Source organism: Carlito syrichta, unplaced genomic scaffold (assembly GCF_000164805.1).
Source record: "Carlito syrichta isolate Samal-C Ts95f unplaced genomic scaffold, Tarsius_syrichta-2.0.1 Scaffold148917, whole genome shotgun sequence".
NCBI lineage: Eukaryota > Metazoa > Chordata > Mammalia > Primates > Tarsiidae > Carlito > Carlito syrichta.
In genome coordinates, this window is record NW_007093013.1 from 41,880 (window position 1) to 58,683 (window position 16,804).

Below are 16,804 nucleotides of genomic sequence, written 5' to 3' on the forward strand. Positions count from 1 at the left end.
GGGTCTCGAACCTGCGGGCTCAGGCAATCCACTCACCTCAGCCTCCCAAAGGCACGGGATTACAGGCTGAGCCACTGAGCCCAACTGAAATGAAGATCTTTTAGTTCATTTGAAACAGGAGAGAGATCCTTTCAATCTAAAGCAGTTATTTGTCTGAAGAAGATATAAACTAGGACTTTTTTCCCTAAGTGATGATTTTTTTCCCCTAAATATGAATTGAAAGTAGTAGAGCTTGAACAACATCATAGGAACTTAATCCAAGTGAGGTTTTGAAATTATTTCATTAGTATGTTTAAAATTTTCTAGTATACCATCATTTAAGTAGACTGCACTTTTCAAAATGTATCAAATAGCATAATAGAGTGTGGGAAAAGGAGAGAAAAGAATAAGCATGGTGATATTTGTGAAGTATTCTGAGTACCTATTGTAGAAATACACACTGGAGCAATTAAATTTTAGGAATTTAGGGCAAGAGAAAAATGAGAATGGATATTTTGCAATAGGGAACAATATTCCATCTAGTAAGAGAAATCTAAGATATAGCAGTTGGGGTTTATTCTTTTTTTGTAATAAACAGAGACTTCATTTTATTGTTGAGTTGTACCTTGGAAGAAGCAAAGGGGCATGTTTGAAATGCCGTAGGTAACTATGTTTAAAAGCATTTGCTTTTTTATGATTAACAAATCCATTAGGATAGAGAGGTAGTAAAGAATATGAACTGTCTGCTGTGATGTTTTATGTCTCGAGTCTTCTTGTATCATTATATTAAGAACTAAGGCTCAGACATGTAGTAAGAAAAATTAAGAAGACCAGTATTCAAGTGTTGATAGAGATACACTTTAAAAACTAAATACAGTCTGACTAAGATGGAGTAATAGGAATTGGATATACCCTCCCACCTAAAACAACTAGGTTTTCAAGAAACTATAGGCAACAAACACAGTCACCCCCTAGAGATAAGAGACAAGGTGCTGTATAGGGTGTTTCTAGACTGCAGTACAGAGAGAGGGAGCCCAGATGGAGCTGAGCTGTATTGTGGGCTGAGAAAAGATGGGAGTTTATACAGAGGCCAAAGGGAGGATGTGGCTAGAGTTTACCAGGCAGAGTACCCGAGGGGAGAGAGCTGCACATAGAAGCATTTTGTTTTACACTGTTGGATAGAACTAATGAATATATTCAGAGTTCAGACTTTTCCCTTAGTAAAATCTTACTAAACTGATGTTCTCTTTTTGATAAGCAGAGGCCCTCTGCTGAGTGTCATGAGCTGAAATCAGCGTGTTCACAGAGTTGCTTTCCTTATTGGAAGCTCTGGTGAAGAATTTGCTTCTCTGATCATTCAGGTTGTTGGCTGAGTTGGTTCTTCATTGCTTAGGGCCGTGGCCCCCATTTCCTTCCTAGCTGTTAGCCAGGTGTCAGTCTTTGCTCCTAGTGGCTGCTTGCCTCTTTTCTCATACTTTCCACACGGTCCCTTTTAGCAAAAATGGGTCAAGTTCTTCCCTGACTTTCCTTCTGCTACATCTCTGACTTCAACTGGAGAAAGTTCTCTGTTCTTCTTCTTCTTCTTTTTTTTTTTTAACTAATTGAAAGGATCATGTGGTTAGATTTATGTCCACTTGGATAATCCGTGATGATCTTCCTATTTTAAAGTCCATAACCTTAATTACATCTGCAAAGTCCTTCTGCCATATGTAGTGCAGTGAATAGTGTTTCGCCAAAATTCAGGTTTACTCAGAACCTCAGAATGTGACTTTATTTGGAAATATGGACTTTGCAGACATAATTAGTTAAGATGAGGTCATACTGAATTAAGGAGGGCCCTAATTCAGTGAATGATGTCCTTATAAAAGATAAAACAGAGACACAGACACACAGGGAAGAAGGTCTTGTGAAGACAGAGGCCAAGGTTGGAAGAATGCATCACAAACCCAGGAATGCCAAGGATTGCAGGCAGCCACCAGAAGAGATAAGGAAGTATTCTTCCCTGGCGCCTTTGTAAGGAACCTGGCCCTGTTGACACCTTGATTTCAGACTTGAGAGAGCTGTAAAAGAATAGATTTCTGTTGTTTTATGCAATCCAGTTTGTGACACTTTGTTACAGCAGCCCTAGAAAGCGAATACAGTGGGTGACATAACATTAACAGATTCTGGGGATTAAGTCATGGACATCTTTGGGTGTCCAGTCTGCCTACCTTTAACCTGTAGCTGATTATACAAAACAGAAAAACGTAAACCCATATGAGAAGAAAATCAGTCAATTAAAATTGACTCACAGCTAACACAGATGTCAGATTTAGTAGACAAGTACATTAAAGCAGTTCTTATAACTGTGTTCCATATGTTCCAGTAGCCAGAGGAAAGATTCAGTATATTGAGATATTAAAAATTAACAAAAACAAAAAACAAATAGAACTTCTAGCGATGAAAACTGTAATGTGTAATGTGAAATTATGTTGGACAGTTTTAGTAGCAGATTAGACATTGCAAAAGAAGAGATTAATGTATTTAAAGATATAGCCTTAGAAAACTATTCAAAAATGAAATACACAGAGAAAAAAAGCAAACCAAAACTGAAAAAGTAACCAGGGTGCTGTAGTTTGGATGTTTGTTTCCCTAAACCTCTTTTGAAATTTGATCCCAATGGTGGAAGTGGGGGCCTGGTGGGAGCTGTTTGGGTCATGGGGTGGATTCCTCATGAATAGATTGATTCCCTTCTTGGAGGTGGGATGAATAAGTTCGCACTCTGTTAGTTCCTTTGAGAACTGCTTGTTAAAAAGAGCCAGGTACCACCCCACTCTCTCTTGTTTCTCTCTCATCAATGACCTCTGCATACGCCAGCACCCTTTCACCTTCTGCCATGAGTAGATGCAGCCTGAGGCCTCACCAGAGCAGATGTTGGTGCCATGCTTCTTGAACAGCCTGCAGAACCATGAGCCAAATAAACCTCTTTTCTTCATATAATTGCCCAGCCTCAAGTGTTTCTTTATAGCAGTGCAAAATGAACAAAGATACAGGGTATCAGTGATGGAAAGTGTTCCTAAAGGAGGGGCGGGGCGTTAACAAATATTTGAAAACTCAATGGCAGAAAATTTTCAAGATTTGGTGAAAACTATAACCCCATTGATTCAAGAAGCTCAATTAACACTATGCACAAGAAACATGACGAAAACTACCCCGAGGCATATAATCTAACTGCTCAAGATCAGTGATAAAGAAAAAATATCTTAAAGCAAATCATCCAGAGAAAGAGACACATTAAGTACAGAGGGGCAGTGATAAGAATCACATCATGTTTGTAGGAAGCAATGTGAGTCAAATGAGAGTAGAGCAACATCTTTAAAGTATAGTTGGCCCTCCAGATTCATGGATTCTACATCTGTTAATTCCATTAACTTTGGATCAAAAATATCAGAAAAAAATGATTGTTTTTGTCCTTGCACAGATTTCTTTAGTCTTATTATTTTCTAAATAATATAGCTATTTACACAGCATTTACATTGTATTAGGTATTATAAATAAATTCAGAGATGATTTAAGGTATGTGGGAGGATGTGTGTAGGTTATATACAAATACTGTACCATTTTATATAAGGTACTTAAGCATCTGTGGACTTTAGAATCTGGCAGGGTGGGGGTTCAAAAGACAGCTGGAGTTGCTATATGATTTTCAGGCCTGGGCAAAGAATATTACCAGGCATAAAGAAGATCATTTAATAATGATATAATATTCAACATGTGTCTACCTAATGACATAGCTAGAACATACATGAAGCAAAAACTGATGGCCATGATAGGATAGTCAAAATCAAAATTATATTAAGATATTTTAACACCCCTCTTTCAATAATTAATAGGACACATAGAAGAAAAATAAGAACTTAGAAGACTTGGATAATATTATCAGCCAACTTGGCCAAATTCACTTTTATAGAATTCTCTACCCAACAATAGAATAAATATTCTTTTCAAGTACAGTGGGAGCATTTACCAAGAGAGATCACATTCGTGCCATAAAATAAATCTCAATACATTTAGAATGCTTTAAGTCATATACCCTCTTATGACAATGAAATTAAATGAGAAGTGACAGAATACTTACCTAGAAGTATATATGGGAACTCTCCAAGTATTTGTAATGGATAACACACTTTACAGTAACTCGTTGGTGAGGGTCAGGTATGGTGACTCACACTTATAATCCCAGTATTTTGGGAGGTTGAGGCAGGAGGATTGCTTGTGGCCAATAGTTCAAAAGTAGCCGGGGCAACAGTTGCAAGACCCAATCTCTACAAAAAAAAAATTAAAAAAATTAGCCAGGTATGATGACTTGTACCTGTGGTTCCAACTATGCTAAATATTGAGACAGCAGGATCTCATGAGCCTAGGAGTTTGAGGCTGCTGTGAGCTATGATCACACCACTATACTCCAGCCTGGGCAACAGATTGAGACTCTTTTTCTTTAAAAAAAAAGAAAAGAAAAGAAAAAGGAAATCAAAAGGGGAGATTTGCAAGTAGTTTGTATTTTGAACTGAATGAGAACAAAATATTTTAATATTTGTGGGATGCATCTAAAGAAATATTTAGAGGTCAGTTTATAGCAGTAAATATCTGCATTAGAATAGACAAAAGGTTTCAAATCAGTTATCACAGTTCAACAGACGGATCCCGAAGAAGCTAATAATAAAAAAAAAAACAAGGAGATTAAAGAAAAACTCTAAATAGAAAACAAAAAAGTCACTGAGAAGATCAATAAACTTGATAAATGATGCCAGACTTATCAGCAAAAAAAGATATCGAGAGACAGGTGACATTATGACATACTCTACAGCTATTAAAAAGATAATCAGGATATATGAATACTTTTATGCCAATGAATTCAACAACTTAGATAAATGGGCAGATTCCTTGAAAGGCAAAAACTTTAAAAACCTTCCCAAACATTGTGGAATTTTTATAAACATTTGTGCAAATAAAGTTCTAGGCCAAGAGGATTTCACTGTCAGTTCTACCAGATATTTAGGAAGAAATAGTAGCAGTTCCTTTTTTCTTTCCCCGAGTTAGAGTCTCACTCTGTTGCCCGGGCTAGAGTGCAGTGGCATGCTCATGGCCACCCCAGTGTCAGCCTCATGGGCTCTGGCAATTCCTCCACCTCAGCCTTCCAAGCAGCTAGGATTACAGGTATGTGCTACCATACCTGGCTATTTTTTTTTTTTTTTTTACCGTAGAGATGAATTCTCGCCAAGTTGCCAAGGCTGTTCTCGAACCCATGGGCTCAGGCAATCCCTCATCTTTGCCTCCCAAAGTTCTGGGATTACAGGCTTGAGCCACCACGCCTGACCAATAGTAGCAATTCTACCTAGATTCTTCCAGAAGATTAAAGAAGACAAAATGTTTTTCCAACTTATTGTGGCCAGCATTACCCTGAAACCAAAACCAGATAAAGACAGTACATGAAAACTGCAGACCAGTATCACTCATGAATATAGATGCTTAAGCTCTAAATTAAATGTAAGCAAATCAAATTGAACAATGTATAAGAAGGATTATGCATCATGACTTTTGAAAAACCAAAGAATGTTATTTACCATATTTATACATTAAAAGAGAAAAGTCATATGGACATCACAATACATGTAGAAAAGCAAGCATTTGACAAAATTCCACATTCATTTCTGATAAAATCTCTCAGCCAACGAGACCAGAAAGGGAATGTCCTCATCTTGATACAATGCATCTACAAAAAACTCCAGATAACATTATACTTAATGGTAGAACACTGAGATCAGGAACAAGGCAAGGATGTCTGCTCTTTCCACTTCTATCTAACATTGTTCTGGAGATTAAAAAAAAAGAAAAGACAAGTTGGAAAGGAAAAAGTAAAACAGTATTTACAGATGATATGATTGTCTATATAGAAATTTTGATGGAATCTATTATAAAAAAGCTATTAGAACCAAGAAGTAAATTTTGCCAGGTTTCAGAATATAAGATCAATACAAAATGTAATTATATTTCTATATACTAGCAATGAACAATTGGAAATTATGTTTAAAAACTAATAACACTCATACACAGTAGCATCAAAAATATGAAGTAGGGATGTGTGAGAGCTATGTACTATAAACTGTAAGACATTGTTGAGAGAAGTTAAAGAGTATTACAATAAATGGAGACATACTGTGTTCATGGATTAGAAGACAGTTGTCTTTGACACTTTGGGCTGCTATAACAGAATATCACAGACTGGGTGGCTTAAACAGAAATTTGTTTTTCACAGTTCTGGAGCCTAAAAGTCTGATATCAGGGTGCCTGCACAGTGGGGTTCTTGTTGAGGGCCCTTTTCCTTGGGTCACAGACCATCATCTCCTTGCATCATAACATGGCTGAGAGCAAAGAGATAGAGAACAAGCTCTGTCCTGTCTCCTCTTACAGGGGCACTAGCATCTCATCATGAAGACTGCACCCTCATGACTTAACTGCCTCCCAAAGGCCCCATCTCCAAATACCATTGCACTGAGGATTAGAGTTTCCATTTATGAACTTGCAGGGGACAAAAACAGTCTGTAACAACGATATTGCTGAGATGTCAGTTCTCCCCAGCTTGATCTATAGATTCGGCATGTAAATCAAGGTCGCAGCAGGGTTTTTCTTAGAGCTTGACAAGCTGATATAAAATTCAGATTGTAATTCAATGGACTTAGAATAGCCTAAACAACTTTGAAAAGGAATGAGGTTGGTGGATTTACTGCCTGACTTAAAAGACTATTTTAAGGTTACAGTAATCAAGACTGTGTGGTATCAGCATAAAGATAAGACAAACAGATCAACGCAGTAGAATGGAGTCCAGGAGTAGATCTATGCATATATTGTCAATTGATTTTTGACAAAAGTGCAAAGGAGTTTAGTGGAAAAAGAATTTTTAAAAAATGGTGTTGAAACAACTGGTTAATTAATAGGCAAAAAAATGAACTTAAATCTATACCTGGCACCATGTACAAAAAATAGCTCAAAGGATCGTAGACTTAAATGTCAACCCTAGAACTATAAAACTTGTAGAAGAAAACATAGGAAGAAATCTTTCTGATATTGGGCTAGGCCATAATTTTTTGGGTAAGAGATCTTGGTAAAAGTATGATCCATAAAAAAAAATAAATTGGACAATTTTGTTATTTGAAAGATACTGTTAAGAGAATAAAAAGAGAGTCTATAGATGGGGAAAAAATATCTATAAATCACATATCCAGTAAAGAACTTGTATTTGAAGTATATAAAGAACTTGCCAAACTCAGTATTTAACAAAAAAAGCCAGTGAAAAAATGGGCAGTAGGTTTGAAGAGACACTTTGCTAAACAAAGACATAAATGGGTGGCAAATGAATCAAGACTGTGTGGTATCAGCATAAAGATAGACAAACAGATTAACGCCGTAGAATAAAGATGTTCACATCATTATTTATTAGGGAAATGCAAATTAAAATAGCAATGAGATACCACTGCACACCTGTTAGAATGGCTAAAACTAAAAGCGTGGTGAGAATGTTTGGTGAGAATGTGAATGAACTTGAACTCTGTTGGTGGAATGTAAAGTACATTCACTTTGGAAAACATTTTGGCAGTTTCTTAAAATGTTATACATTCGTCTACTATATGACCCAGCCATTCCATATTTACTAAAAGAAATGATAGCATATATCCATACAAAGATTTGTACCTGAATGTTTATAAGGGCTTTACTTTTAATAGTCATACATTGGGAATAGTTTAATTTGTTTGCAGATGAATGAGTGCAATCCAGTAACACTTAAGTCTGATCCTTCCTACTGATACGTGTCATGGTGTTAAAATCTTATAATAGTTATTCTAGATAACAGAAGCCAGACAAAAACAAGAGTATATGCCACACGATCCATTTACATAAATTTCTAGAAAATACACTTTTTCTGAAGCGCAGACTCAGTTGCTGACTGGGTATGGGGGTTAGGGAGTGGCAGGAGGCAGGAATTATAAAAGGGTCTGAGAAAACTTGGGGGTGATAGTTATGTTTATTAGCTTAATTGTGAGGGAATCATTGGTGCATACTCATGTCAAAACTTAACAAATTGTACACCTTTTGTGTAGTTTATTTTATGTCAGTTGTAGCTCAGTAAAGCTGCTAAATCAATGTTTTTTATTTTGGGTATATGTTGTGATTTTGTTCATTTTCTACTGAAAATCGCGAATGAATTCTAAGGTCACTCCCTTAGTTTGAACTGCGACATTTTCCTGAGAGGATCTTTTCTTGTTAACATTTATCTGCATAGAATGTAATATTGTTCATTGATGCATCTCATGTTTATTACTCCTCAGCACTAAAACAGGCATTGGGAAATCAAAGATTAGGAAAATAAATATATACTGCCTCATGGAACTTAGATCTAGGATTTATAATGATAGGATTGCGGGCATCTATAAAGAAATGAGAAGTTTAGGAAATGGTAGAATTTATGTTACCTAAAAACCTTATAGTATGTTAGAAACAGTGGCTTAGCATTTTCTAGTTCTTGGACAAGGGGATATTTCTGAACTTTCAGGCCATCTGTAAAACGGAGGACCTACTTTATAACAGATTAGAGTAGTACCCTAAAGTATCCAGAACAAGACCTGCTATATTAGATACTTAACAAATACAGCCAGACCTTGGAGATATTATGGATTTGGTTCCAAGCCTCTGCAGTAAAGCAAATATAGCAATAAAGTGCGTCACACAAATTTTTTGGTATATAAAAATTATGTTTACACTATACTGTAAGTCTATTAAGAGTACAATAGCATTATGTCTAAAAAAACAATGAATATACTTAATTAGAAAATTGCTAAAAAATGCTAATGATCATCTGAGCCTTCAGCGAGTCATAATCTTTTTGGTATGGAGGGTCTTGCCTCAATGTGGATGTCAGCTGACTGGTCAGGGTGGTGGTTGCTGACGGTTGGGGTGGCTGTGGCAATTTTTTAGAATAGGCAAAGTGAAGTTTCTCACATCGTATTGACTGGCTTCTTTCATGAAAGACTTCTGGAGCATATGATACTGTTTGATAGCATTTTACCCACAGTAGAACTTCTTTCAAAATTGGAGTCAGTCCTCTCCAAACCTACTGTTGCCTTTTCAACTAAGTTTAGGTAATATTCTAAATCCTTTGTTGTTATTTCAACAATGTTTAAAAAATCTTCACCAGGAGTAGATTCCATCTCAAGAAATCATTTTCTTACCTCATCCCAAAGAAGCAACTGCCTCATCCGATCAAGCTTTATCATGAGAGTTCAGCAGTCAGTCACCTGTTGAGGCTCCTCTTCTAGTTCTCTTGCTATTTCTACCATATCTGCAGTGACTTCTTCCACTGAAGTCTTGAACCCCTCAGAGTTTTCCTTGAGGGTTGGAATCAGCTTCTTCCAAACCTGTGGTAAAATTGATATTTGGACCTTGTTCCATGAATTACATTTTTTTTTTTTTTTTTTTGAGTTGAAGTCTCACTCTGTCGCCCAGACTGGAGTGCAGTAGCCGCTCCCGGCCACCGCAGCCTCCACCTGCTGGGCTCCGCCGATCCTTCCTCCTCAGCCTTCCAAGTAGCTGGAACTACAGGCACACACTACCACGCCTGGCTAATTTTTTGATTTATTGTAGAGATGAGGTCTCACCAAGTTGCCCAGGTGGGTCTCGAACCCACGGCCTCAGGCAATCCACTCACCTCAGCCTCCCAAGGCACGGGATTACAGGCTGAGCCACTGAGCCCAGCTGAATTACACTTTTTTTTATTTTTTATTTTTTAGACAGAGTCTTGCTCTGTTGGAATGCATTGGCAGGGTCAAAGCTCACTGCAACCTCGAACTCCTGGGTCACTCAAGCTATTCTCCTGCCTCAGCCTCCCCAAGTAGCTAGGACTATAGACATGCACCATCATGCCTGGCTAATTTTAAAAATTTTTTGTAGAGATGAGCCTCACTTGATATGTTGTCCAGGCTGGTCTCAAACTCTTGGTCTCCAGTGATCCTCCCACTTTGGCCTCCCAAAGTTTGTGATTACAGTTATGCACCACCATACCTGACTATAAGTGTTCTTAATGGCATCTAGAATGGTGAATCCTTTCTAGAAGACTTTCAATTTACTTTGCCCTGATTTATCAGAGGAATCACTGTTTATGAGAGCTGTAATCTCACAAAATGTAATTTTTTTTTTTTTTGACTTAGAGTCTCACTCTGTCGCCTAGACTGGAGTGCAGTGGCACACTTATGGCCACCCAAGCATTCACCTGCTGGGCTCCGGTGATCCTTCCGCCTCAGCCTTCTAAGTAGCCAGAACCATAGGCTTGCACTACCATACCCACCTAATTTTTTATTATAGGGGTGAAGTTTCGCCAAGTTACCTGGGCTGGTCTGAAACCCTCAGGCTTGGACAATCCACTCTCCTCAGCCTCCCAGAGTGCTAGGATTACAGGTTGAGCTACCAAGCCTGACCACAAAATGTAATTCTTAAATAATAGAACTTAAAAGTCAGACTTACTGCTTGACCTATGGGCTTTAGAATGGATGATGTGTTTGCAGGCATGAAAACATTAACCTTATTTCCATCAGAGCTCTAGGGTGACCAGGTGCATTGTCAGTGAGTAGTAATATTTTGAAAGAAATCTTTTTTTTTTTCTTAGCAGGAGGTCTTAATAGTGGGCTCAAACTCTTCAGTAAATCATGCTATAAACAGATGTACTGTCATCCAGGTTTTGTTGTTCCATTTCTAGAGCACAGGCAGGGTAGTTTTAGCATAATTCTTAAGGGTTTTAGGGTTTTTGGAATAGTAAATGAGCATTGGCTTCAACTTAAAGTCACCAACTGCATTAGCCCCAAACAAGACAGTCAGCCTGTCCATTGAAACTTTGAAGCCAGACATTGACTCTTCCTATCCTAGATAGTGTCTTCTTCCAGTGGAAGGCTGTTTTGTCTGTATTGAAAATTTGTTGTTTAGTGTAGCTACCTTCATCAATGATCTTACTAGCTTTTCTGTATAACTTGCTGCGGCTTCTGTATCAGCGCTTGTTGCTTCACTTTGCACTTTTTTATTACAGAGATGGCGTCTTCAACTTCATGAACCAACACCTACTAGCTTTGAACTTTTCTTCTGCAGCTTCCTCATCTCTCTCAGCATTTATAGAATTAAATAGCTTTAGAGTCTTGCTCTGGATTAGGCTTTGGCTTACGGGAAGGTTGTGACTGGTTTGATCTTCTATTCAGACTTCTCAAACTTTCTCTCTATTAGCAAGAAGGCTAATACTTTACTTTATCATTCATGTGTTCACTGGAGTAGCACTTTGAATTTCCTTGAAGAACTTTTCCTTTGTATTTACAATTTGGCTAACTGGTACAAGAGGCCTAGTTTTCAGCCTATTTTGACTTTTGATGTGCCTTTCTCACTAAGCCTAATCATTTCTAGCTTTTGGTTGAAAGTGAGAGACATGCAACTCTCTCTTTTACTTGAAAACTATTGTAGGTTATTAATTGGTTTACTTTCTTTCGCTTTCTTTCTTTCTCTCGTTTTTTCGTTCTTTCATTCATTCTTTCATTCATTCTTTCTCTTTTTGAGTTGGGATATCATTCTGTTGCCCAGGCATGATGATGACTCACTGTAGCCTTGACCCCCTGGGCTCAAGTGATCTTTTTGCCTCAGCCTCCTGAGTAACTGGGACTACAGGCAGGACCACCACACCCAGCTAATTTTTTTTTTTTTTCTGTAGAGATCAGGTCTTGCTATGTTGCCTAGACTAGTCTCGAACCCCTGGGCTCTCTCCCAAAGTGCGAGAATTACAGGTATGAGCCAGTGTGCTCAGTTTATTAATTGGTCTAATTTCACCATTGTTGTGTCTCAGAGAATAGGAAGACCAAAGGAGAGAGAGAAAGAGAGAGAGAGGGGAATAGCCAGTTAGTGGGGCACTCAGAACACAACACTTAGTGGTTAAATTTGCCATCTTTTATAGGTACAGTTTGTAGCACCTCAAAACAATTATAATAGGAACATCAAAGATGACTGGTCACAGATCAGCATAACAGATGTAATAATAATGAAAATGTTTGAAATATTGCAAAAATTACCAAAATATAACACAGAGCATGGAGTGTTGAAAATGGTACCAATAGACTTGTTTGTTACAGGGTAGCCACAAACCTTCCATTTGTAGAACATGAAATATCTGGGAAGCACAATAAACCAAAGTTTAATAAAACTAGGTTTGTCTGTAGTGGTTAAAATATTTATAGTTTTTTGAAAGCACTGTGAGATATTTAATTGGATTTAAATCATCTTGTGTAAAGAAGTATAATTCTTGACACATTGACCTTTATCTTTTATAACACAAATGATTTCTCTTTTTCCACCAAGCCTAAACAAAGCAACATGCTAACAATCATGGTTCACTAGCCAACTAAAGGAAAATAATTTGTTATGTAATAATTTACATAGCATGAATTATTGTAATAATTTACATAGCATGAATTATCACATATCTGAAAGTACTTGGAAACCATGAAGATGAGAAAATGCTCTTGAGCAGTCAAGCTAGAGGCCAAAGAGCATGCACTATAGTTTATGAACTGGACCTGGAGGGTACAGCTTTGATTCAGGCCTGTTTGTTCTTACTTTAGATATAATTTTTAAAAAGTTTTGTACGTGGTACCATTATTCATAGTCTGTTGGAGCAGGGAAGAGATTGTTTGCTGGACACATGTGGATTTCTAGTAACAAAAAACAGGAGCTGATACGCCTGGCAAAAAGGGAGATGAGAGGGAAAACCAGAAAGTGAACCTAGGCTCTCAGAAAGGGTGCTAGTTTGTTACGCAAGTGGATAGTGCTACAGCTCTGGTACTGTAGCTGTTAATAAACACAGACATTCATTAAATGCTTATTTTATGGCGGGCATTGAACTGATTGTTATACTTGCGTTATTTTATTGAACACGTAACAACAACTATAGGTACATCATTAGCCTCATTTTATTGATGAAGAACCTGTGATTTAGCAAAGTTGTCACATGGAAGTGCAGACAGGACATGAACCCAGGTCTGTCTGGGATTCAAGTGGCCTTCCAGTTACTAGCACAGTCTAATAACTGACTCTATAACCTTTTAAATAAAGGAGCTAAAATATTTAGCTTTTTTTGTAAAGGCTGGAAAGTGTAAAATTATTTTAACTCTTTATTTTAAATAGTTAAATTGCAGTTTTTCCATGAAAAGATGTTAAAACATTATTTTCTAAAAAAATTTGTGAAATATTTTATTTCCTGGAAAGATAAATTTATATTGTAAATCTGTTAAATCTGTGTAGACTTTTGAATAAGAAGTTGTAACTTGATTTTATCAATTAAATTACTTATCTATTAAAGGAAGTGAATCTCTCTAGCTAACCTGTACAAGGACTAAATTAAATCTTTTTTTTTTGTTTGTACTCCATGCTATTCCAAAGGAGATTAGGGCAGTTACTAATCATGTATGTTAATTTGTACCTGAAATAATTGGGGAAAGTTTATGTTGGCCCACTCTGTTTATGGAGAGCTCAGAGTAATCTCTGTGTGTCTGCAGCATGAGCGTACTGAGGGCAGAAGTGTTGTGTTTGTTTATCACTGTGTGTCCTGTGCTTTTAGTACTACCTGTAAATAAAGATGTTGAAGTGTCATCAGTTGCCTATTTTTAAAAACTTCAAATTATAATTGCATGCAGAACATAAAAGCAGTACTTGACATAATTTTTATCTTTGCCTCTTAATTTTATGAACTTTTGTAAAAATTGGAGCCATCATTTTGAAATTCAGTTTTAAATTTTAGTGTTTTACCTGTAAAAAATATGAGGCATGAGGCAAATACTCTCCCAATTACATACCTAAAGGACTCTGTCTTTTACTGAATCTATTATTTTAGTTGCCATTATTGTGTTTTCATAAAAGAGTACAGAATGTGCCAAATGGTTTGGAAAGCTATGTGAGCTTGCCTGCCTCAGTTGCTTTTTCTTTCCCATGTGGAATTATTTACTACAATTTCTGTGACATAGTAGTTTTAAAAAATCCCAGGAATTAGTGTCAGCTCTACCACTTGGCAGATTTTGCTATCTTGGTAAGTTACGTAGCCACCCCATGCCTCTGTCATATTGGAACAATAATATTACCTGCCTCATGGGATTTTTGTGATAAGTAAATGAGTTCATATAATATCTATAAATCACTTAGAATAATGCTTGGCACATAAGGGCTCAATAAATACTAATTATTATTTTTAGGGTTTTTATGAGGCTTAAATTAAATGGGATTATGCATGTAAAGAGCTTAGTAGAGTGTTTGGCATTTATTAAGTGCTCAATAAATGCTAGTGGCTCTAATTTAAATATTCTGGTGCCTGTATGTCTAAAGAGACTGTGTCTTTGGATCTCTGCACATGTCATACCTTTAGTGAATTTATTTTAGACATGAGGAAAATTCATCAGTTTCTATATTGGCTTTTCCCAATAGGTACAAGTTACAAAGTTAAAACACTTTAAATATGTACATAATGTAATTAAATAATTCTGATTCCTAGGTCATTTGTTATTTTAAGTTTTGTTTATTTTTACTATTAAAAAGTATAGCTCTTGAATAATAGTACAGTTGCAGTATCTAACCTGTATTTCTTATTTTATTACTGTCCTTTTTATAGGTTTGTGGAATCTTGCTTCTCTTTTTTCCAACCTCTGTTTATTTGTGTTGATGCCCTTTGCCTTTTTCTTTCTGGAATCAGAAGGCTTTGCTGGCCTGAAAAAGGTAAGTGACTCTAGTATTGCATTAAATTTGTTAAATGAGGAACTAAATATTGTTCATGTTGAACTACAAGAAGTATGCTTGAATTTTTTGAATGGAATATTAAAAGTTTCATTAATAAATAATATTAGCAACACATTGTTAACAATACTATTACATTAGTAATAGTACATTGAATTATCTTCCATGTCCCCTTCCATGAGGAGGGGACATCTTTTAGACCTGTGAGTACTTTTATGGTATGCATAAACTTGGTGGAGTATTATTTTGTGAAATGGATAAACCTGATATATATTATTCTTTCTTAGGTAGAGTATCTGATTTAGTTTAAGGCATGAGTTAGTTTAAGGTATTTTAAGATTCTAAAAATCTTAACATCTATCTTGATATAAAAGTTATTTCACATCTAGTATTTTCAGGATAGTAACATATTACAAAATCAAACACACCATGAGTCAGACTCTCAAGATCCTATGAGCTATTGATCTTAGGTAGACTGGAAGACTGGGAATTCGGCAAACAAGAGACATGGCAACAGCATTGTAAAAATTAATCAAGACTTTACAAGTGACAATAACTTAATCTATCCTTGAATAAAGTATTTTAAAGTGAAGGAAACAGAGTTTTTATTTAAAACTTACGCAGCCCTTTGTCATAAAATTTTGGAATATAATGCAAAGATTTAAGTAGTTAATACATTTTGAGTGACTTTTTTTTTTTGAGTTGGAGTCTCACTTTGTCACCCAGGCTGGAGTGCAGTGGCACACGGCCATCCCAGTGTCGACCTGCTGGGTTCTGGTGATCTGCTTACCTCAACCTTCCAAGTAGCTGGAACTACAGGTGCGCACTATCATGCCTGGCTAATTTTTGATTTATTGTAGAGACGAGGTCTCGCCAACTTGCCCGGCTGGTCTTGAACCTGCTAGCTCAGGAATTCCACTTGCCTTGGCCTCCCAAAATACTGGGATTACAGGCTGAGCCACCATGTCTGACTTTGAGTGACTTTTAAACTCGACAAAGTAAGTTCTAGTGTTATAGTTTAGACACATTACACTTTTTGAGTTTTTAGTTCTATTCTGTTGTGATTTATGGAGTGCTGTGTGGCTATATATCTTATTGTTGAATAATACTATAATGCCAGTTAAATAAATGTGATATTAGAAATTATAAACTATGTATGAATTATTGTTACTTTTTATTTCATATAACTTTATATGGGCTCTTAGTGTTGAAATTATTTAATCTAACACTTTGACAGCTCTTCTAATTTTAAACCTTAGGTGAGCAGCTATAGTTCACGTGTTCTCATAGGCTCACCTTTCTGTTTTTTACCTGTTATGCCTTACATTAACAATCTGCAAATGCAGACTAACAGCTGATTTCATGTTTGTGAATGTACTGAGGTAAGAAAGATTGTGTTTGGCAGTCAAACCTGATATTGAGAAAACTGGCTTTTGTATGTTGGTATTGTTTTTATTTTGTTTTGAGACATCTCTTCATTCTGTGTTGCCCAGGCTGGAGTGCAATGGCACAATCTTGGCCTACTGCAGCCTTGAATCCTGGGCTCAAGTGATCCTCCTGCCTCAGCCTCCTGAGTAGCTGGGACTATAGGCACACGCCACCTGGTGAACTTTTTAATTTTTTTGTAGGGACAGGAACTCACTTTACTGCCCAGATTGGCCTCAAACTTCTTGCCTCAAGCAATCCTCCCTCCACAGCCTCCCAAAATGCTGGGATTATAGGTGTGAGCCACTGTGCCTAGCCAGTATTGTTTTTTTTTTTTTTTAATCATGATGTGTTCTTAAGACTGATAGTTATCTATGTAATGTGAAAGAATTGTACAGTTTTAGTTTAAAGAGTTATTTGACTTTTTTTTTTTTAAAGTAATTATAGGAAGTATTATTGCTGAAAGGGATTTAGCTCAAACTCTTCTTTTATAAGGAGAAAACTGAGGTCTGAGAAATCAGAAGGGAAACAATATTAAGTGGTACTAAATGGCCTAAGGACCACA

The 16,804-nt window shown here is 36.6% G+C and overlaps 1 protein-coding gene across 1 annotated transcript in view; it reads left to right on the top strand.

Moving 5' to 3' along the window:
• Positions 1-16,804, top strand: part of LMBR1 (limb development membrane protein 1) — a 131,846-nt gene that overhangs the window by 13,591 nt on the left and 101,451 nt on the right. Inside the window, exon 3 of the mRNA XM_021708813.1 lies at positions 14,693-14,796. Within this exon, the coding sequence (XP_021564488.1) occupies positions 14,743-14,796 (54 nt within the window). The 5' untranslated portion in view covers positions 14,693-14,742. The remainder of the gene's footprint in view (positions 1-14,692; positions 14,797-16,804) is intronic.